Source organism: Notothenia rossii, assembly GCF_949606895.1.
Source record: "Notothenia rossii genome assembly, chromosome: 1".
Taxonomy (NCBI): Eukaryota; Metazoa; Chordata; class Actinopteri; order Perciformes; family Nototheniidae; genus Notothenia; species Notothenia rossii.
In genome coordinates, this window is record NC_136912.1 from 18,410,660 (window position 1) to 18,433,007 (window position 22,348).

General features: G+C 41.7%; 1 protein-coding gene across 1 annotated transcript in view; it reads right to left on the reverse strand.

Moving 5' to 3' along the window:
- prr36a (proline rich 36a) overlaps nucleotides 1–21,991 on the reverse strand; it is a 34,618-nt gene extending 12,627 nt beyond the window's left edge. The window contains exons 1-3 of the mRNA XM_079681563.1: nucleotides 21,781–21,991; nucleotides 6,043–6,729; nucleotides 5,549–5,663 (exon numbers count right to left, since the gene is read on the reverse strand). Coding sequence (XP_079537689.1) covers nucleotides 5,549–5,663; nucleotides 6,043–6,613 — 686 coding nt within the window. The 5' untranslated portion in view covers nucleotides 6,614–6,729; nucleotides 21,781–21,991. The remainder of the gene's footprint in view (nucleotides 1–5,548; nucleotides 5,664–6,042; nucleotides 6,730–21,780) is intronic.
- Nucleotides 21,992–22,348: the final 357 nt, after the last annotated feature.

Below are 22,348 nucleotides of genomic sequence, written 5' to 3' on the forward strand. Positions count from 1 at the left end.
TAGTATTCATTTTTGTGTCCTTGACCCTTCTTCCCCCCCCCCCCCCCCCACCACTTCAAGGGCCCCCTCCAAGACAACAAATTGAAATGGAGCCGCTAACAATACCTTGTTTGGCTTGTACGCCGTCCAAAATCAGCTGCTTTACTCCTTACCGAGAGGAGCTCACATTCCCAGGGTTAGTGTGGGCCTACAGTTATCTCCTTGACAATTCAGAGTAGAGGCCTGAATCGGCTGAGTGAAAAGCTGTAATGAAAGTCTGCAGCCTAGCAAAAGTATGGCAGACACTGTTGGCTTTTATGAGGCCCTGGGCACCCGCTGTCACTGTGATGGATGCCATGGGCCTCTTCTGTTAGGACAGTAATCCAGCTCTGCACCAAGTCGGGGAGAAATGACAGTAACTCCAATGGGCTGGATAGAAATGACAGTAACTCCAATGGGCTGGATAGAAATGACAGTAACTCCAATGGGCTGGATAGAATTAAGGGGAGATGAGAGAGGGAGAAAACTGACAATAAAAGTGAAAAGAAAGTGTTGAGCAACAACGAGCCAAGGCCATAGCAATTCTTTACATTCAGTTTTCAATAACCATGGAACACTCAGTTTCTGAGAGACCACAAAGTATTCCCATTCCTAATCAGGAACCATTGAACATATCATTTTACAAATTGTTCATCAACACCACTTTGCTTCTCAGGATACACAACAACACCATGAAATGTACATGCTCAGTGTGCAGCTAAATGATGGAGCAAGAAATATGGGGACAGCTCGATGGAAGAAGGGTTAAGAAGGGCTGGAGGAGATCTTGGCCACATGCCCAGCACTGTACATGCACAGACGGCAGGGAGAGAAAATGTTTAAGAGAGGAGATAGAGAGAGGGGGTGGGGAGGACAAAGACTGATTGCTCAGTCAGTGCAAGGACATCATAACCCACCACTGGAGGAGCGGAGAGCAAAGCAGGTGCCAGATTCTACAACATTTGGCTTCTACTCCAGTTATTAAGGGTTCAAATCGACCACTGAGACAGAAACATCCTCCTGACCTGAGAGTAGTTTGGCGTGGGATGGGGGGGGGGGAGATGTTATCTGTGATAGGGAGGGAAAAGGACATTCTACTGCTCATGAAATTTTAAAAGGAAAAACACATGAATGTGTCATTCAGATGGATTCCGGGTGTGCACCTGCATGATAAACTCCAAAGGAACACAAATCAACCCACAGCTGAAACAGCTCTGCATACAGTCATGGGATGTTCGGCACAGATCCAGCATTTTACTCCCATTTCAATTTATCAAATCTTATAACCCCCCCTCCCCCCCGCCCATACATTGGTACAATCCTATTTCCTGGAGTTTATACCTAAACACAAGATCCTATTTGCCCATCACAAAAAACAATTATGGTTTTGTACATTCCTCCCCGTAGGCCAATGAATATTAATACTTAATGAGGAAGGTTTTATGTTGGCCCCAGGCAGTGTGTGCTGCTCGAATTTCAGTAGCATGTAGTGTTTCTTTATCGTTTACCTCAATAGATTTCCATGAAAGAGTTTTAACTTGCAGATACTGGGCTTTTAAAAGTTAAGGATTGTTCCTGTGTGGCAGTTGGGGCAGCAATGACTGGCGTATCAGCAATTTGAGAAGCAATTAGTCTGGGCTTGAATTAGAAAGAAGGCTGTAAAAGTACAATTATAGGTTGTGCAGTACCTTTGTGGAAGCTGGTCATAAAAAACACTGCTTCTGTACTACGTCAAGGCCTTAAAATGTGAAGGTATTATTTTTGCCGCAGTACTGCAGGTACCTGGGGGCTCAAGACCAATGGCCTCCCATTGTGCCAGGGACCAAACAAAATATTTTTGTGGTGCAGTTTACACCACAGCCTATTTTCTCCATGATAATGCAACACACATCTATGTAGAGATTGGGAGGATGACAGCTGAGGTGTTCAAATGTAATTATTCAAATTGAGATAAAATTGAATAATTACAATTAAACAAATTGAGCAAAATGAAATGGATGAAAAGCAATTATAACTTTAAATTCCTTACAAACGCATGTAAACTGGAACTTTAAAAAAAAAAAGAGTGCACGTTGTAGTAGTGGGTTTATGTCTTGTTTGATTTTTCATTGTAGTATTGAATTGTGGATCATGGAATATCACTGGTGTTGGAGGCTTGATATCTAGTATAGCAACATCCCTGGTTGCAGCTCAATAACCTCTTACGGTAGTTTGGTAAATCCTTTAACTCCATTCCATTTCATGCGTTTCTCTAGATGGTTAGTGCTACCGCTGTCCGTGTCATGACTAATGCAAGCCGCTGCTTGAGCTGACATAAGGTCCGTTGGTGTTACTGCCAGTGAGCCAGCACGAACACCGACTGCAAAGCACACCACTACTACTGTTGCTACACAAGGGATTGGACACGCCACTGACTTCACATGCAGGTGGCACGAAATGCAACGCGCCTCATCTGTCACAAGGGCAGACACTGCTGCTGTTCCGCTGTGGTCCTCTCTGTGTCTCAAGCTGAGAGGCGAGTGCCATGTCACGTTGATGGAAACAAGCCAGGAAACGGTCTCACCGGGATGTTGTGCTACTGTAATCAGACTCCAACACATGAAATAGCTCTACTGAGTATTCAGAGGCTGCCTTACGCCATCATTGTTTTAAGGCCTGCCTCAGGTTCAACTCTTTGTAAAACTTGAAAAAATACATAAAGGGAATGATTGCCTTTGACATTCTTCATTGACAATGGCTTCTACTAATTTTGTTCATCTTTGTGTGTATGAATGATACTTTTTGGATGAATTAGTAGGAAAAAAACAAAGAAAAAAACATTATCCAGTCTGATTGTAGCCAACGAGGGAGGCATTTCGCTTTTTTTCTCATCTCTGTTGGGAATTGTATGCGTGGTGCCGCTCGGACAGGATGTATTGATTGGGTATTGAGAGAGACGTGTTGTTAATGTTCCAGCGTACCGTAAATGAGCTCAGAAAGGATATGACAACATGATATGCGATCAGTGCATAGATTTATATACTTGCCGATTCCCTATCCAGCATTTAAGGTTTGAGTATTACTTGAATATTGGAAGGATGGATCAGCATTTAATATTATAAGATAATAGAAGTGGGAAAAAAGGATAAAGATAAAAAGCATTGTTCTGTACAAGATAGGACATTTGGAATAATATGTCTTCAATATAACAAATTGGTGCCATCTTACATTAAAAAAAAAGGCAGATATTTAATTTCTGACAGCAAAAGAGCATCATGAGCCAGTGCTTCCTCAGCAAACTGAATGGCGCAGCACGTTGATTCTTTATTTGATTATAGATCATTAAGAGGGACGACAAGGAGCAATAATCTAATCAAGCCTCTCAGTGCGGAACACAACATCCTGTGGAAAGACGTCGAGTCCTGTATAATACATCTGATGCTCTATCCACAGAGACAGATCACTTCATTTACTCAAATGCCCATCACAATAATCTAATTCAAAACTTGTATTCACAATTTAAAAAAACATTTGAAGAAACCACCAGCTGATAATAGGCCTGTCGCGATAATCAATAAATTGACTTATCGTACGATAAATAAAAATGGACTCGATAACTTTTCTGAGCTCAATAAATTGTTTACATAAGGATGTGACCAGCATTTTAGCCAGGCGCGCTGTGGCTGCCAGCCCGGCGCGCTGTGAGGGGCGGGGCTCACACAGTCAGGTCAGGACACTCCGCGTGCAGCAGCCAAATTAATAATATAGAGACAAGCAGGAGACAACGTGTGACTTACTCGAGGGGAATTTGAAGTTAAATGGAAGTGGTTGCAAAACCTAATACCACATCTCCGGTGTGGAAATACTTTGGATTCTTTATTCCTTCTGGATCCTTATTGTGCCCTCCAGTGTTACAGCTGAATCACAAGGCCTGTCGCGATAAGCAATTCATTGACTTATCGTACAATAAATACAAATAAACTCGATAACTTTTCTGACCTCGATACATTCCCATTTACATAAGGATGTGACCAGCATTTTAGCCAGGTGCGCTATGAGGGGCGGGGTTCACACACAGCCAGGTCAGGACACTGTGTGCAGCAGCCAAATGAATAATATAAAATAGAGACGAGCAGGGGACAACGTGTGAATTACTCGAGGGGAGTTTGAAGTTAAATGAATTGGTTGCGAAACCTAACTCCATCTCCATCTCCATCTCCGGTGTGGGAATATTTTGGATTTAAGCCAAATCAACGAGGCGAACCTACGGACTTGAATGAGCCGGGTAGAAAAAAGGTAGATTCAAGCTAGCGATACGACCAACCTTAAACTGCACCTGAAACACAACCACCCCATTCCCCCAGCTGGGAGCAAACACGGCAGCTGGAGAGCCCCCACCTTCCCGACAGTTTGCAATCAAAGATGCATTTGCCAAACAATGCAAACATGTTGTTCCCTGTTTGAAATCTTTGAAATACAGATTTGAATATGGCCTGTTGAGGCATCTGGGTCTTTGTATGGACAGTGGACTGTACACTTGACTGCTGTTTTAAGGAGGATAGATAGATAGATATAGAGAGCTCTGTTTTCCAGCCAGAGTCTATTTAATTGATTGTGTTATTTTAATTAATTTGTTATAACTAAATGTATTTGTTTTATTTATTATATATTTGAATATTATTTCACATTTCATTTGCAATGTTCAATACAAAGTTCTGTTTGAAAGGATGTACTTGAATTATTATTATATATTATCTCAGTGGTCTAAAATGGTCTTACAACGATGCCGACAATATTATCGTTTATCGCAATAATTTCCGGGAAAATGTATCGTCCAACAAAATTAATTATCGTGCCAGGCCTAGCTGATAATAATATCTTACATTTGATCAAGTTGAAAGTCTTTACTAACAAGAGCTTTATTGTCCAAATTGCGCTTAATGAACCGGGCCAACAATGAAAACTATGACAGCGAGAAATGGTCATTTGATAGGAGCACTTAGAGAAAGTTTAGTCCAACTGCAGCCCTCTCTTTCCACACCAGCAGCTCAGTATGAGGGATTATGAGTCCAGTCAATAGGACCCTGCCCTGGGGAGGTGGGGCTGCTTTCTGCCAGGGGGTCTGTTTGGGACAAAGCGGGAGTTCTTCAGTATCGCTGCCTCTCTTAAGGCCCTCTGTCTCAGGTTATTTCTGCTAACATGACTCACACTCATGAAGCGTAATCTGACTCAATAACGGCCCAAAGACCACAATGGACATGGTTCTGCGCTGCTCTCTTTCAGGGCATCACCATAGACAAAGTCGCCCTGTCATCCAGTTTGTAGGGGATTAAAAAGTGTAGATCTCACAGGAGGGGGAAGATAAGTGTGAATGACTGAAACATTGCAGAGCGTGAAGAAAGAGAGGGGAAGTGTCATTGTAAGTAAATGTAAGTTCCCAACCGCATCACTTTATTCTAATGTCCGTGTTAGAGCGCTCTTAGGAGGCTGCACCATTGGCCGTAATTACACTTCATCACACCTGCTGCCCGTTTGTAATAAAACTGCATACCTTGTTGTCTTTGAAACTGCCGAGGCGACTGGTTTCGTTGTTGCACCAACAGCTTTTGACGTGGTTGAAGTGCTGGGTTTTGAGGCAGTGGAGGCCGCTGCTCTGCTGGCAGGAGCTACAAAAAACATGGAAGAACATCAAATGAGTTTGCAGAGAAAGCCAAAAAAGCTGTAGAAAATATTGGTAAAGAATACTACACCCCCAGGGATGATCTTTTGTATATCAATAAATCAGCTAGTGTTACCTTGACTTCTTGAAAAGAAACTCAATAATCTGACCAAATGATTGAGGAACTCTAGTAAAAGAGTCTCACCCTTGCCAGTAATGTTAATTGCGAAGTATTATAAATGTTTTTATTTAATGAGTTTTGTGAGAGTTAATAAACACAGCCATCAAGCCTTTAATTCATTTTTGGATTCTTCATTCGCCGTGGAAGCATGCGAGACAAGTATTATTCATTTGATTTCAGTTGTCCGTATGTCAGTCAGACTAACCTGTGGTCTTGGGTCTCGCGCCAGTCTCAGCTACTGGTCTCTTCTTAGGAATGCCATTCACGGTGGTTGGTTTGGTGCCATTTGTTGCTGTGGACGCAGCAGCGGAGGTAGTCCTAGCTGTTCCTACAGGCTTCTTGTCTGGGACTCTAGATAGGGTCTTGACCGTGGAAGAAGCTGCTGCCCCCACAGGTCGTTTAGGTACGCCCCCCGCTGCTGATGCGGTTTGTTTTATAGTTGCCGTTTTCTTGGCTGCAGCTGCAGAGACATTCGCAGAGGACTTGACGTCGTTCAAAGTGCGGTGCGAGGAAGTGCCCGGCCTTGATCCAGAGGGTCCTGCAGATTTGGCTGCGGGCTGTGTTTTGGTTGAAACACCTTTTGGTTTGACTTTGGAGTCTGTTGCCACTGGCTTGCCGTTGCCCTTGGGAATGGTTTCAGGGGCTACATCAATGGCCGCTTCCTCTGGTTGCGATGGGGCTTCCTCGGTTGTGTTGTCCTGCAATGAGGAGGGCTCTGCTACTGCTGCATCTTCAGTGGGCTCCGTGGTCTCCATGGTATCCCCATCCGGTTTCATTCCCCCCCTCCTAAAAATAGATAAAAGGTGTGGACGCTGACGTTGCTGCTTACAAAGTCCAGGGGCCCACACACACACACTTCTTGATTGGTCACTTTCTCTCACACTGGGATATCCTGTTGAAGAAAAACAAGAGATATCACAACCATGTTCACTCATAAATTCAAATAAACATATTACTGTCAGCCGAAGGAAGTGCCATGTCCGGCTAAGGGCCTCCAAGGAGTTGGGAGAGTTTAAAAAAAAAACAGGAAGTGAGCAGCGAGACATGCCAAAAAAACACTTTCTAAAAGTGACTATGCTGCTGCACATCTAAGAGAACTACCACAGTCATAATGCATCACAATGCGTGAGGTAAATAAATAAAATGAGGAATCTGTATCAAAATACCACAATACAAGGAACTGGATTGTTAAGCGGAACATTTATGGGGCAGAAAAATAAAGTGATGACTGCTCCTAATGGCTTCCAGCATCTTGAATTAAAAAGGAAAAAAAACTGTGGTTTGGACCGCTGAAAGCCAAGAGGGGGCTCCTGACATGACACAGCCCACAGAGGGTGAGGGGAGGGAGGAGGCCGAGCACTAAATGGCCCACTGGTCAGCCATTGTTTCTCTCCCTGTTAAGCAGATGCAGTTCGTAACTGTCACATCGGATTTTGCTCGCTTCACAAAGTTTTATGTGCTTGGAGATTCCTTAATTGACAGTACTAAAGAAAAATTGAAGTTATTGTAGAGAGTAGAGAAAACTGTGATGGCAAGATTTAGAGCGAGTACATACATATAGGACCTGAACTCATTAACTTCAGTCGATTCTTGTCTTGCCGGACAGAGCTCTTCCCAGATTCATTTTGAGTTTATTTCCCCCTCATCCATTACTCTATTCCTTAACCTCTGACCACAGAAGCTTCTCCCCACCCCCTCCTGATTACCTCTCTTCTTCCCTATAGCCACTTGTTCCTCCCCTCCTCCCACTGCCAAAAGATCTGCTTCCAGGAAATGGCTACACATGGTCTAGCCAGTAAAAGCTCTGAATGGCAAAGAAACAGAGGCGTAAGAGATGGATTGAGGAGGAAATCAAAACAGAGTGAGTGGGAAAGTTAGAGAAAATAAATAATAGAAATTGACAGAGTAATGGACCAGAACAAAAGGAAGTGAGAGTAAAAGAGAATAGGTTTTTCCTATCATACAAGAATGGCAAGAGTCATGATGATACTGAAAAAACCGAGAGCAATTCAGAGAGAAAGCCGACTGAGCCCTAACAGAGCAAACGAATAAGAAGGTCATCACCGTAGACGATACGTTATATTTTCAAGCCATTAGGCAGATGACTAAAAACATCTTGGAAAAAGTTCCAATGAGTAACCTTTTCCACAGACATGAGATACCGAGTGCATTTATACAGCCTCAGTGAGTCTATACACAAATTGCCTCAAGGAAAAAGAATCCGTTTTATTTATCTCCATCCAACAAAGCATTTCCCAAAGACATTTTAGAATGCATTCTTTTAAAGAAGTCCAAAGGTCAGAACGTTTGTTTCACCGCTAGTTATACATTAACATACGAGGTAACGCAATACTTTGGCCCCTTTCCCAGATCCCAAAAAAATCTTGCTACTCTTTCACTTATGTTTGAGGTAAAGAGGTCTCTGTACATTTAACTCTAGGTACAGTGGGTAACTATAATGACTCATCAATCAAAAGAGAAGTGCATGTATTGACCACTTGAGAAATAATTATTGCTGCTGAGCACTGATTGCACCTCCCGACTACACACACACACACACTAACTGAAATCCCCCTAAACTCAACTATCCTTCCCTTTCGTGCAGCCATGGAAAAGTTACCACTTGGTGCAAGTCTAGAATTGTTTCCTGCTGCTCTCTTCTGTTGTACTCCGGTCTCTGTATACGAATCTCACACAGAAAGGAAGCCGAGTCGAGCACAGTAACCTCTCTACCAACACAAAATGTGAAGCTTTGAGTCAATTAGATAATTTTCAGAGCTTTTGGGAGGGACAGTGTTGCACATATTAAATCCCATGTCATCACTCCATTCATATTAACGGGAAGCAATTAGCAAATTGGGAACATTGAAAAGGTTAGGGATGTGGCTCCTCACTTGTCCTGCTAGATTTCAAGCTTAACGAGTTGGTACATTAGAGTAAAATGTTTTTACATCAAGTCAGATTTTCTTCTTCCAGAAACTCGAAGGGACACCTCGTCAATAAAAGCCAGTTTATTATTTAAGAAGGATATGATCCAAACGGAATTTGACTGACACTGAAGAGCCTGGCATGGTTTGCCAGTCCAGCTACCAATACCAGGGGATTAGCAGATAGCATCACAGCCCTCATGTGATGACCCCCTTCTGGGCAAGTAAAGGCATCATGTCTAACCAGCTGACACCGTGTGACGCAGCACCGAGGGCAAGTCAATGGATCATTAAAATGAAATCCCATCCACACGTACCCACAGATAAGGGATGTTTTACTAAATTAAAGTCAGACTGCTCTGCAGAGCTGGTGCTTGTGTTCTATCCACCAGACCACACTTACTGTTAAATGAAAAAGGGGTCGACCGATTATCGGCCTGGCCGATATTCCGCATTTGACCGATTATCGGTATCGGCCTTTTTTTTAATCAAATTGCCGATAAAACTTTGGCTCTGATGCGGCCGTTTCTCTGGCTGCAGTCACCACTCTCTGTACACGAACAATGTCCCGCCAACAGCGCTATCTGATAGGCTATTACTGAAGTGTCAATCAACACTGAAGATTTTCCGGGCGGGAGCCAGCCAGAAAGGCGGGCAGGCAGGTGCGAAGAACACAGACAGAGGCAAGCAGCAGCGCTGAGCGGCAGAGCCATACATGTGTTTCCAAGGTAAATCAGTTGAAAGCCGAAGTTCAATAAACATCCAAATCCCCTATGCTGAAGTTGCAAAAACACCACGATCTTATGATCCAATTCTATCAGTTTCCCAGTTACACAGGGACGCGGGAAGTCAGTCAGAGTTGGGGGTGCTTGCAGCGTCTCGCAGCGGAGTAACTATGGTGCGGAGGGGGGGCTGCGAGTGGAGCCTCGCAGTTTTTCAGGTTGATATGTGAAGCTCATTAGCTATCCAACATGTATCTAGCAAATGTTTAGCAACATATTAGAAGTGAGGCTACTAGACTAACGTTAGGTCTACTGTAATAGCCTCACTTTTAATAGTTTGCAAAACATTAGCTAGCATTAGTGTTTTACAGTTGCTAGCAGCTTATTGGGATGTTATGCTAGATAGACAGGCAATGTTTTGATATAATAAATAAAGCATTATTGTTAGTTAAGCATGTCAGCCTGCAGCCCCACTTTTAACTCTGTCTCTCTAACTCATTGCAGATGGCTGCACAAAAAAAGAAGGAAACTAGTTGTAAGATGTTTAAAAGTTCATTGAACATAATATGCTTAAATGCATTTCAAAGAAGTTGTTGGAGTTTGTGTTATTCTGCATTTTGGCACCAAGATTTTACAGCAAATGTATATCGGTTATCGGTCTCCTGGATTACTAATAATCGGTATCGGCCTTGAAAAAGCAATATCGGTCGATCCCTAAATAATATCTGGCATTTTGGGATGCCCCAAGTGTTTCACACCTAGCTGAGAACATGTTAAATCAGAGCACTCCTGTTCAATGTTAAAAACTTAACATAAACACATTATTGGTCAAGATGAAGAGCCTCGTGCATTTTGATTACAAATAAAGAAAATCTCTATTGTGCCATTCTCTCGGTTCTAATTTGCATAATAAATCCTAGTTCAATGAAGATTTAAACCATATTCAGGCCGCAGCAAGCTCTCTTTCTATCTAGTGCCACATGGATAAGATGACAATTAGCCTAATAACCCTTGTGACAATAACAATGTGTTGCAAGTATTGTGTTGATGCAGACAAAGAACCAAAGGGTGAAAAGACTGCAGCAGTTGAGTCCAGGCTGGAGAAGAGTGTATAAACACAGCGATCACTTTGTAAGCTTGTTAGAGGGAGTCTGTCTAGACACAGAAAATACATAGATGCCATTTACATTCCACTTGTTAAAGATTTATGGTCTTTGTTGTCATTAAATCCAACTCCTGACCTCTGTCTTGAGGCGGTTTAATTACATCTGTCCTTCCCCATCTCTCAGTCTCTGGCTGTACTCGTCCAGACATTACAAGTGGTGCCTGACAAAATGGGTCATTTTTAATACCATGTCTAATACAAGCAGAGGGGGATTTAGCTGTGAGAGGATGGCAGGGGATTGGAATGCATTGAGCAGACTGCTGGAGGTGGTGGTGGGGGGGGGGCTGTGGATACTGATGCTGGGGCTTAATGTCATCTGTAGATTTACCACAGACTGCAGTCATAGGGTTGTAAGACAGCAAAGAGATATCACACATTACAACTGTAAAAGATTGATTGCGTGTCAAAACGCAAGTAGTGAGGGAAATCTAGGAACAGCCATCTTAAGGTATCATTTTCCTTTGTGCCCTCCAGTGTTGCAGCTGAATCAGAATCACTTTAGATTACCACCAAAAGTTTGAACACAAATGTATTGGTAATTTAAAAAACGTATTCCCATGTAAAATAAAAAAGGCATTTAAGTTGCGCAACCCATAGATTGTGCTTTAGATTTTATTTTATATGACTTGCAATTCATTTTTAAAAACCATATTCGACCCATGCAATGAAATATAATAATCTACAACTATAACAGTAAATATTTTAATCATGATACTTTGATTATCTATTAATCAAAACGATGAATCGTCCATCAAGGAATTATTTTCTGATTATCTGATAACACATTCTTTAGATGCAGCCATCTAGCTTGGCCTCTTCAGTTGCCTGATTTTGAGTTTCTACTTTAAGATCCGAGTCATGCAGCATCTGCTCCAAGGTGATTAATGGCAGAAAGTGAATGCCTGAAAGCAGCAGCAGTATCAAGAGCACATCTGACCCATCCACATTCCAGCTCTGCTGACTTCCTCAAGACTCCTCAGGGCTACAGTGACAGCTGGACGTGTGTGTAAGAGTAGGGAGTGAAAGGGTCATAGGGTCTAATGAATGCGTGTGTTGTGTGTAAATAAGATGGAGCAGTGTTTAACAAGTGTGAGCAAAGCATGTGTAGGATGAAAGTGTGCATCATGTGAAGAGGCCATTTGCACAAATTTACATGCAGACAAAAAAAAACCAAAAAAACAACAACTTTGAATCCAGCACCCCGCCACTTCCTGCCTTCTTCCAATACCACAGACACACTTAATTCATCATCTCAACGTTCCTTAAGAGCCACACCTTTAGACATTTTAAACAAACAAGGCTGGTCTGGTGAACTTGACCATGGGGACAGGGAGTGTTTGGCAGATATTGTATGCAAGGGGGAATATGACAAGTGACTACAAAGGAGATATGAAGCCCATCTGCATTTGCTTAGTGTGTGTTTTCTGGACATGTACGCAACAGAAATGCAGGCAGTTTTTAGTCTGAGGGGAAACAAAAACAAATTTTAACAAAATGTAAAGTAAGGAGAAGCTGTGTTTATGAAGTGTTATAAAGAGAGAAAAAATATGTGCGACGGTGTTTTGGAAAGGAAGGGACTTTCCTTACTCAGGGCTCAAGCTTCAGTCTTGGAACAGTTGATCAGATGCAGGGAAACTAAACTCTGATTCCCGTCTACCACCACACCACCACCACCACTCCAAAAACCATTAAACTTTACAAGTCTCCTATAACCTATGAAGAATCCTAAAGCCAATTTAGTTAAAAGTGGGATGGTGAATCAGTCAGCAGTCCTTTACACACACGCAGCCTCCCATTCCTCTAACCATACAAGGCAGCAGCACTGTGTTACCAAGTGTTTAGTTCACACACACCGAGTGACAAAAGAGAAATTCAATCTGCTTTTGGAACACGCACACATGTGTCTCAAAGCATGCTGGCAGGAAAGGCAGAGTGCTACAGAGCCAAGAATGTGTGATTATACAGCCCTACAGCAAAGTGCTAAAGAGTTTCCTCCATCTCCGCACACCACGAGTCTTTGCAGCTCTCCCTCGCTCTGACAGACAAACATCCATCATGTGCCCTTGGATGGTACTTCAAAAACAAGGCCATGTTTTTACCTTGTTCCTCTCTTGAATAAGGTTGACTACGCGCACTGGCTCATAGCAGTATAACAATATGTGACTCATTCAGGTTTAATGAAGTCAGTTAAAAGCAGGTTAAGGACAGGAATGCATTATTCAAAGCAGGCAGTGCAAAACAAGAATGCACTACATGCTCCAAAGAACTATGATAATGCAGTTTTATTAATCTATGATAACCAATACAAAAAGGCAAAAATGTCATGTTTTATCTTGATCACAAGAAACAGCTGCGCCATTGTATTCGGTAAGTATCTTCACCAGACAGTTCTGATCGCACTCATTTATCTCAAAAGGGATTGAAATCTGCTTACGTCGCTAAAAGGTTAGGTATAGTACATTTTTACATAAATTAAATGACAGTTTGCTTACAAATGATTAAGATCTTCAAATATAATAAACAGCTCAATGCCTATTTTCAAGAAAACAAAATACAGGATTGAATTAAATACAATATATTTTCATTCCCAACTCAGTTAGGGAATGATGCAGAGCTTCTGTAACAGATGAGGTTTAGACCTTGTTTGGATTAACACATGAAATAGTGATGCAGCTTGCCATCATGTGAGCGATGGAAGTAACTTTGTGCTTAAAGCTCAGGGTATCTTATGTAGAGCCGTCTTCTCTCCAGCACAGCACTCCAACATGATGCTGAGAGTTGCTCCAAGTTAGAAACAACCAATAAACATAAAGCCAATGAAGCAGCTACTATATGAGTACGTGCAACACAGCCAGCGGATTATTGACTTCTGGCACAGATCCTGATGGCACTGAAGAGCACATGTGTGTGTAAATGGAAATTCCATGCATCTATGAAGTTCATCTGTCGCACAGTTCATAGGTTATCTAGAAGTCATATGACAAACATAAACTGAATCTGCTGTTTGGTATTAAAGACGTTTTACTCATCCGAGCAAATTATTTTTAGGTTTTGAGTAGTGCATCTGCTAGGGTTAACTTATGTCATACATCTCTGTATATACATCTCAAACATGTGCATTGTGATGAACGGTGGAAAAAAGGTCCTTGACAATAAGCCAGGAAAGTATCAGCTGTCCAGAACATCAAACCTGACATCACTCAACCTGTTGTGCTACAGTGACAACACATGGCTGAAAAGAGACACTGGAGATGACTGTCAACATTACAGCAGCCATTAATCACGAGATGCATTCCTCAGCACACCGCCCGATGGACGAGAAAACACAGAGCAAAACAAAACTCATTACTTGTGGGGCACTGAAGGGATCATATCCAAAGAAGAGGCTTGTTACAGTCCCTCAACAATGTGTCATCAAATCCATCTTGTGTAGGGAGTAGGAACAATAAGACAAGGTAACATTATACGGCAGGAGGAGGAGGGAGAATGAGCTTTTAACTAATGTCACAGCTGTACAAAGAACTGTCCATCTCAAGAAATCAATATTTAAACAAAGTAAGATTTTAAAGAATAACTACGGGCCAAAACAATAGACAACATACATTTAACCATCTGATTGATTAATTATACAGATTTAACAAGCTTTGCAATATTGTTTGGTGGATCATAGGCTTTTGTTCTGATACAACAGGGGTTATGCGTTTAGGACGCATCGCTCGAAAGGAAGCACAACATTAATTATCCATTTCTGATACAGGATGCTTTCATGCTACCTTAAAAAAGCATCACCAAAGCACTTTAAATACAATAAACTGATTTGAGCAGCAGGGGTGGTGAAACCAAAAACAAAAAAAACTCACTTTCAGAAAATCGTCAAGAAGAAAAAAGGCACTCCATGAACCTCGTTATCGAAAGAAAGAAAAACATTAAACCCTGATTTTACAAAACAACTCCCTTTTTTGTCCAAATAACAAGACAGTGTGGAGGAGGTGTTTACAAGCCCTACTTTACCGTGTGTTCATGTCAAGACTGCAGCTGACCGATGACTGCTTGCTCTGAGTAATCTCACGTGTTGTCCAAAGTGTCTGTCATTCCCTTACTGAGCAGTTACTTATCCAAAAGTATAGGGCGTAGGTCCGTAGGACAACGATCACCACAATGTTTCACATCCCTACAAGCATGGGACAGAATAGTAAAAAGGCAAGAGATATGCACCTTTGAGCACTGGAAAAAGCACTATATTAATATAATGTTTTATTATAGTCTTTAACAGTACCTTCAATTAGATATGATGAAATTAAAGTGCCATAAAAATTGCAGAGCTGTATAAAAAAATATTTCACTGACTGCACACTAAAAATTCTTACATCAGCTTTGAAAAAAAGCCAATGCCTTGTGAAGAAGAAAAAAGACTTTCATCAAAAGAGGGGGGAGGGGGTGGGTTGGGCCTGACGTTAAGCACGAGGCTTATTCTAATCAATTCCATACGGGACGCTAACATGTGCTAAGTGACTGTAAGCTACTCAATAAGGCCATTAGGAGCAGGTGGTTAAATGTGGCTACAAGTTAAATGGACTAAGCCAGCTAGCCTCTAAGGAAGTGGGCTACAGGCTACTGGCAGCGAGGGCTCTGAAGGCTGCTGCAGGGAAATAGGTTACAATCTGTTAGAAGGTGGCAGGGGTTTCAAAACACACTGGGCCAGACCCTGCTGCCAGCATGATAGGCTGACAGTGAGTCAGGGCTGCTCGATTATGGCAAAAATCATAATCTCGATTATTTGGGTCAATAATTGATATCACGATTATTAAAAATGATTATCTATTTACATTGAAAACATCAATCTATTGAAAAAAATATGTTGAACAGTATGTTTTTAACAGTTGATCACCCTGAACTTTAAATATAATTCAAAAAAAAAAAACTTGAATTTCTTAAACAAAATAATCGTTTTATTTCGATGTTGTTTTCATAATCGTTGCAAGCCAAAATCGTAATTGCAATTAAAATACAATTAATTGAGCAGCCCTACAGTGAGGGGGTGCAGTAAAAGAAAAGCATCATCTACTGGGGAGGGAAGAGACTGCGTGATCAAATCTGTTAAAAACAACAACAACCATGATCATAATAAGTATTTCCGTGCATAATATTAGGGTACTATGAGGGGGGAGGGTGTGCAGCCGAGTCCTATTGTCTGCAATACTGTGCAACCATGTAACCCCTTGTCAGGCATGGTGCCTACAAGGGTGGGGGCAGGTTTGAGTGGATTATCAGCTGCAACGGGACAAGGGAGCAGCTGGCCCGGGTAGGGTTGCAAAGGGGCGGAACATTTCCGGTAAATTTCTATGGGAAGTTAAGCTGGGGAATTTTGGAAATATTCCATATTTGAAATAAATTCATTTAAGTTTTCCGCACTCTTGCGGGAATATCTCCGCATGATGTAGCCCAGTGCAACACCTTCGTCACACATGTTGCCACTTGTTTGTACCATTTTCAGTCGATTTGTAATCTGTTCTAGAAAACCAATGTGTCTCGGGATATTTGGGGAGTTGGGTATTCCGAGAGTGTTTTTTTTTCATTGGTTAAGTGGTCGTTGGTATGAAAAAGTTTGAGAAATACTGTACTAAATGAATACATTTGTATGTGCTATTTGCTATTTGCAATTTAAAAATTAAATAAATATATTACCCCATAGTATCATCAAAACTTACTTCACTTTGTGTAGTCCACAGGCTCAAATGTGTGGCTTTATTTGTCTTGTGCTTTGGCCTCAAAAGGGTGATCCAGTCTTCTAGAAATCATCTGTGCATGTGATGGAGGAAGTGCCTGTAGGGGGTGTGGTCTCAATAGCCATGCAGCAAGCAGTGTGCTATGTGCATGTGATTGAGGAATGGCATGGATATTCAAGTGAACTTGAATGGCATCCGTTTGTTTTAGTCAAGATGATGCTAAAATATACTTTCCCCAACTATATTTAAGTTCCCTATGAAGAGCCAGCCTTTAATTTAGAAAATTCCCAGAATGTTGCAACCCTAGGCCCGGGCAACTTCACCCAAAACAACCCTGGGTATCAAAGCAGAGGGACAGAGGTTAGGGTCAACTTTCTTGGTCAACAATGAATATATATGAACTCTTTAATAATCACTTCATGGTTAAGGCAATTCTCAAAATGTAAGAAAATGATGTGTTCTGCTTCTAAAATACAGAGTTACTGATAATCTTTGTATCAACTTTTATATCTTTGATCTGTCAAACTAGACATTTAAGGACCTTAATTCACGAATGTCTTACTGCACAAAAGTTGAAGGTATGACTGCAAGTTGCATCCAAAGATTATTTTCTAAAACAGTTCAGACAATAATATCTAAACATTTTTTTTATTTTTTATTAAATTGTAATTGTTCCTCAAAGTCCACGGTGATGTATTTAAATTTTAAAAAATTTTTTAAATAAAAAGGAGAATATTTCCACATTCTCTCAACTAAACAGTTATTGTATGATGATTGACTCACTGCAGCTCAAGTTAAAAGGCTGCAGAAGCATTTCTAGAAATAGATGGAGAACAAAAAAAAGGTAAGGCACAAAGCCATGGCTATAAAATAGATGGAAACCAGACACATCAGTACAAAACTCAAACCAGCTGTTCTTGAAGAGGACCTTTGTCCCATGTTGGTATCTCTTTCTCCATTCCTGTTGCGGTACCATGTCAACTAACTAATACAAGTAAAAGAGAGCACTGCCTCTCATTCACCTCATTTCATTTTGAAAGTATGACATTTTCAGTATCTTGAATCAGCATCAAAATAAAAAGACCTAGAGAGAGATATTCAGTACAGGATGGCTGGTAGAATAGAATCCTCATCAGTTTTGCCGTTTCAAAGCCCGCCAGCCGCTCCTCTCTTGTGCATCAGCCAACTGTATATAGACAGGCAGGCATTCAGGCAGGTAGTCAATATAATGCTGAGAGCCCGGGGGCCGGATCAGTCATCCTGCCTCTGACCGGCGGGGTGAGCTGAGGTCAGATGGACAGTGATCCCACACCTCGCCTGCCTCTGACAGCCAAACCCCTGAACTGACCGAACCACACACACAGTATACACACAGGCTCAATACTGAAACAAACAATGGCATCTCTCTCGCATATCAAGAGGCAGAGCAAAGAGGAGAACAGGATATGCCGAGCCTGTTAACATAAACAAACACGCCTTTATAGGTGCTGTGCACGCTGATTCACCTCAGACAGACATGGATCAATAACTAACTTGATCAAAAGATACTGCTGAGTCATTGAGATAGCGGCTACACAAAGCAAATGGGGAAAGTTACTACTACGTATGCCCCTTCTGCTTTTATACAGGAACTCGCACACGTTTTCCCATTATCTAAAGTTCTGCTCCCCCCCTTTGCTGCGAATATAACCTACATGAACAATGCTGCAAAATGTAGCAGAGAACATTAATGCAAATGCATGCAGTGAGTCATTGATTAAAGAAAAGCTTTATGTTGGCACAGCAGAACGTTTTGGGATGGCATTCATGGCTACCAAAGTGAGCTATCAAACAGACTCGGAAAGTGCTGAATAACTCTTTCAATAATTACAGTGCACTGAGCCTACCTTCAGCCCCAGACAGACAGAGGGCCTAAAATTGCAGCGCCAGCGTCCACCGCTTTATCCTAATGGGCAGGAGAGTGCCAGCCTCTCCAAACCACAGAGACAAGAGTAAAAACACCACCCTGTCTCACCATCCCACCGCTGAACAGCCAGAAGCAACACAGGAGAGGCACACAAACTGATGGCGCATGATGAAATACAGTTAAATCCAGAATGTCATCCTAAACAGATTCAGTAAAGCAGACAGGAGCTTGGATTGAATTTCCCTGGGTGTGGGCTGGGGACTGACACAAGCTGCAAAAGCAGCTGACTTCCAAGCAGATGCAAATTCCCTGTGCAAGAGCTGTGCTTCCCAACCAGCTGCCCTCATGTTGGGGTGAGTTCTAAGACAACGTACACGCTAAAAGAAAAAGCACAATATCCCTCGGTAAAGATTAAATGGCTAACCTTTTCTTTCCAAAATGTGAATATTGTCGTGTTGTCTTAGTCCTATAATAATATTGCATTGGAATTATGTGGGGCTTTTTGTGGTTGGTCATACACCACAAAACCTCTGATTTGGAGATTTTTTATGGGGCATTATTTGTTGGAAAAACACAAATATTGGATGGCTCCAGGTTCTTAAATGGGAAGATATACTGCTATTCCTCATGTTACGTTATATTACATTGATTATTCTTTGGATTTGGGCTAATTGTCAGACTAAACAAGACATTTGATTATCATCTTGGTTACATTTTATGCTGTAAATAATAAAAGCATTAGTTTTGCGAGGCTTGCTTCCATAACCACTATAACATCTCACAGCTGCAAAGATGCACATGAACCCATGCTAAACTGAGTTAAAAGCCCAAATCATCAGCCCTTAGATGTAATAATCCAACAGCATATCCCAACATGCAACAGGGTGAAGCTGACACCACAGACAGCGAGGCTAGTTGTTGTTCACAGGGCTGTCGTCTCAGATACAAATCAACATGTTGGCAAGAAGGCTAAGGTTGTTGAAATCCGACAGCCTTACAAGCTTGAGAAAAACTCTTGTAGTTTAGAATAAAGCATGTATGGGGTTAGCTTTGATTCCCAATCTGTTGCGTTTTAAAACACTACAACAAATGTTCCCAAGTCAACCACTTGCTTTTCTCTCATGCCTGAAACAAACAACTGCAGACCCCCCATTGGGAATGACAGGCCCGCCTCAGTCATAAAAGCAGGCACTTTCAAGTTGGCTTAAGCAGAAGAGATAATATACAACAAACTAAAGCCACCCAGTGCACAATCAGATCATACAAATAATAAACCTTTGTGATTGGGCAAATACAGTCTCATCACTATTTAACTATGAAACCTAATTCCTTGTCACACATCCTGCTAAATGTTGTAAATCATTAAGCTTTTGTACAACTGGTCATAAAACCCTGTACAGGCAATTCAGGATTTTGAAGTGAGACATGTCTTTGCATAACGCTTGTGGTTTCTTTTTTAACCCCCATATCCGATCCATTGAAACTGGTTCAAGGTTATAGGATGCAGTGAAACGACAACTATTTTGAGGCCCTCTTATTGTTGCCTTGGCCTTTATGAATAGGAAAGGGAAGCGGGGGTGTTGACAGCAGTGTGCAGATTAAAAACACTGGCTGTGTTCCACTACAAAGGCCAGATCCTGGTACTTTCACCAAACCTGAAGGGCAGGCCGAACCGGTTTGTGTTCGATAATTCTGCCTCTAGACAATCTCTGGGGTCTCGAAGACAACAGCTGATTAACTTGTCACAACAGATGCCAATATACTTGATATGTTAAATTGGTTCAGCCCTTCTACTGCACTTCCTCTTCTAAATCCCATAACAAATCTAATAGAAAGTTGGATCTCTCTGGGGCCTATGTGACCTAAAAAACAGTCATGCAACACACACTATAAATTACTTGTTATGGGCAACCAAAAAGGAACATACACACCATAACACAACCTAAGCAGTGAACATTTATTTTGTTTAACTATTATTTTTGCACATCTTGTCTGTTAGGGCTCCATATATTTAAGGAAGTTTGGCCAGTCTCAACGAAACACAAGAGTTAGAAAGGCAAAATGATTCAAGATGTGAAAAGATTAAGCACACGATGGCTGACTGGAACCAGTTACTGATGATAATCTAAGTGCAAATACCTGATAGCAATAACATGATTGTGGGATAATGGGGACAACCAACACCACAACAATTGAGTCCTTCAAATGCAGGCAAACACAGCATCAGTGACGCTTAAATTAGCTATTGGAGTTGAGCCAGTGGGTGCAAAAAGGTGTGAGGGAAAGAACACCATTATTCACACTTGGTTTCACACCCAGCCAGGTGACAAACTCCTCAGCAGCACACACCCTGACAGTAGTAACCTGATGGTGTTCAAGATACTACAATCTCCCTAATGAGTGGCTGTATGTCAAACTGCCAAAGAGAGAGTCACTGCTCCCCTCCCCAAACTCTGCCCACCACACACTGCTTATTTAATGCAGCCCCTGAGCCAAAACCTGGAAGATAAACTGCATCTCTCCATCACTGAAATCTGCAGACGATGCCATCCGATAGTCTGCCTCTGGAATTCCTTCCTTTTCTCGTCTTATGCTGCCAAATCTTGAAAGCCATCACTCCACGTGCAGGGATGCAAATGAAAACAGAGGTGATGCTTATCATGGAACATGAAATGGGATTTAGGTGTCCAGACAGGAAGACCTGGGTGCAATCTACTTAATAAATAAAAAAATCAGTGGTGTATGAAATGCGGCTGATACATTTGAGCATTTATTTTTTACACAAGACATAACCTTCTTGATGTCAAACAAACGGAATGCCAACATGACAACCTTTTGACAATTCAGTGCATTTACATACGTTTTAACACCAGTTCAAGACACATGGGATACTTCAAACTCCCATGTGTCCAACACTATCAAACCTCGTGTTGTTTGGTTCCCTGTCAAGGAGCCCTATAGGTGGTCCCTGGACCCCACTTTTTGAACCATTGTCATGAGAGCTTCTGGTTGTTGTTTTTTTCCAAGCATCAAGTGGAGCTTTAATAATACCAATTGTCTCTGTGACCAAACACGCTGAATTCTCCCAGGTTTAGCCAAAGGCCCCGTTTAGCCACACAGAACAATAGCGGTGCACGGTGGTTGCAGCTTGCTGAGGGGCACAGTCAATAAATTAAACCCGATACAACTAACAACCGTACCAGCTGAGACTTGTCACCACTGTACACTTTAATAAATAGCGTTTTGAGAGCAATAAACCACCGCCTAACCGACGCGAGCCAAGCTAACGTTACACATCCATCATCACAAACAGGGCGTTTGGCTTCAAAACAAATAATGTGTGGTTCATTTAAAATGCATGCCATAAAAAGAGCACGAGTTTCGCTTAGCATAACAGTCATTCTGGAAGTAGTTTAGGGATCAAAATAACACAAAGAAACAAGAAGGGGTTTCTGCGTAACTTGAATAAACGTTACAACGTGATGAATTCAACGTACCTTCCAACCCGCCGGCTCTGGCGTTGAAGAATAAACTAACAGTCCCAGCCTTTCGGTCCAGCTCTGAGGATGAAATGCACTAAATATGTCGACAGAGCCGTAAATTTCGCGACTAACAATAACCCCGCGCAGTCAGGAGCCGAGCGTCCATCTCCGTGTCCTTCCCTCCACGTTTGAGCAGCGGCAGGCGGCGGCAGGATGACTCGGGGCGGGGAGATGCAGATTAAATCCCGCCGGCGGTCCAATCAACAACGCGAGATTGATGATTATGCAAAACAGGAATGACGTCAACGTTGTGACGTCAAACCTTATTTTGCACATTTTCGCTTTTATTAAAAATATTACAAATTAGAAAGCAATCAAAACGAAATCTGCATTTTATAAATATTTTACTTGAAATTTTACATTTGTTTTTTATCACTATTTTCTTTATATCTCTAATAAATAATGTTTGATTTACATATATATTTTTCTTTAAACAAATAATGGAAAAGTGTGGTAGGGCTCCCACATTCACAAGAAGACATTTACTGACTCAAGCCATACACATCTTTACCAAGAATTACAA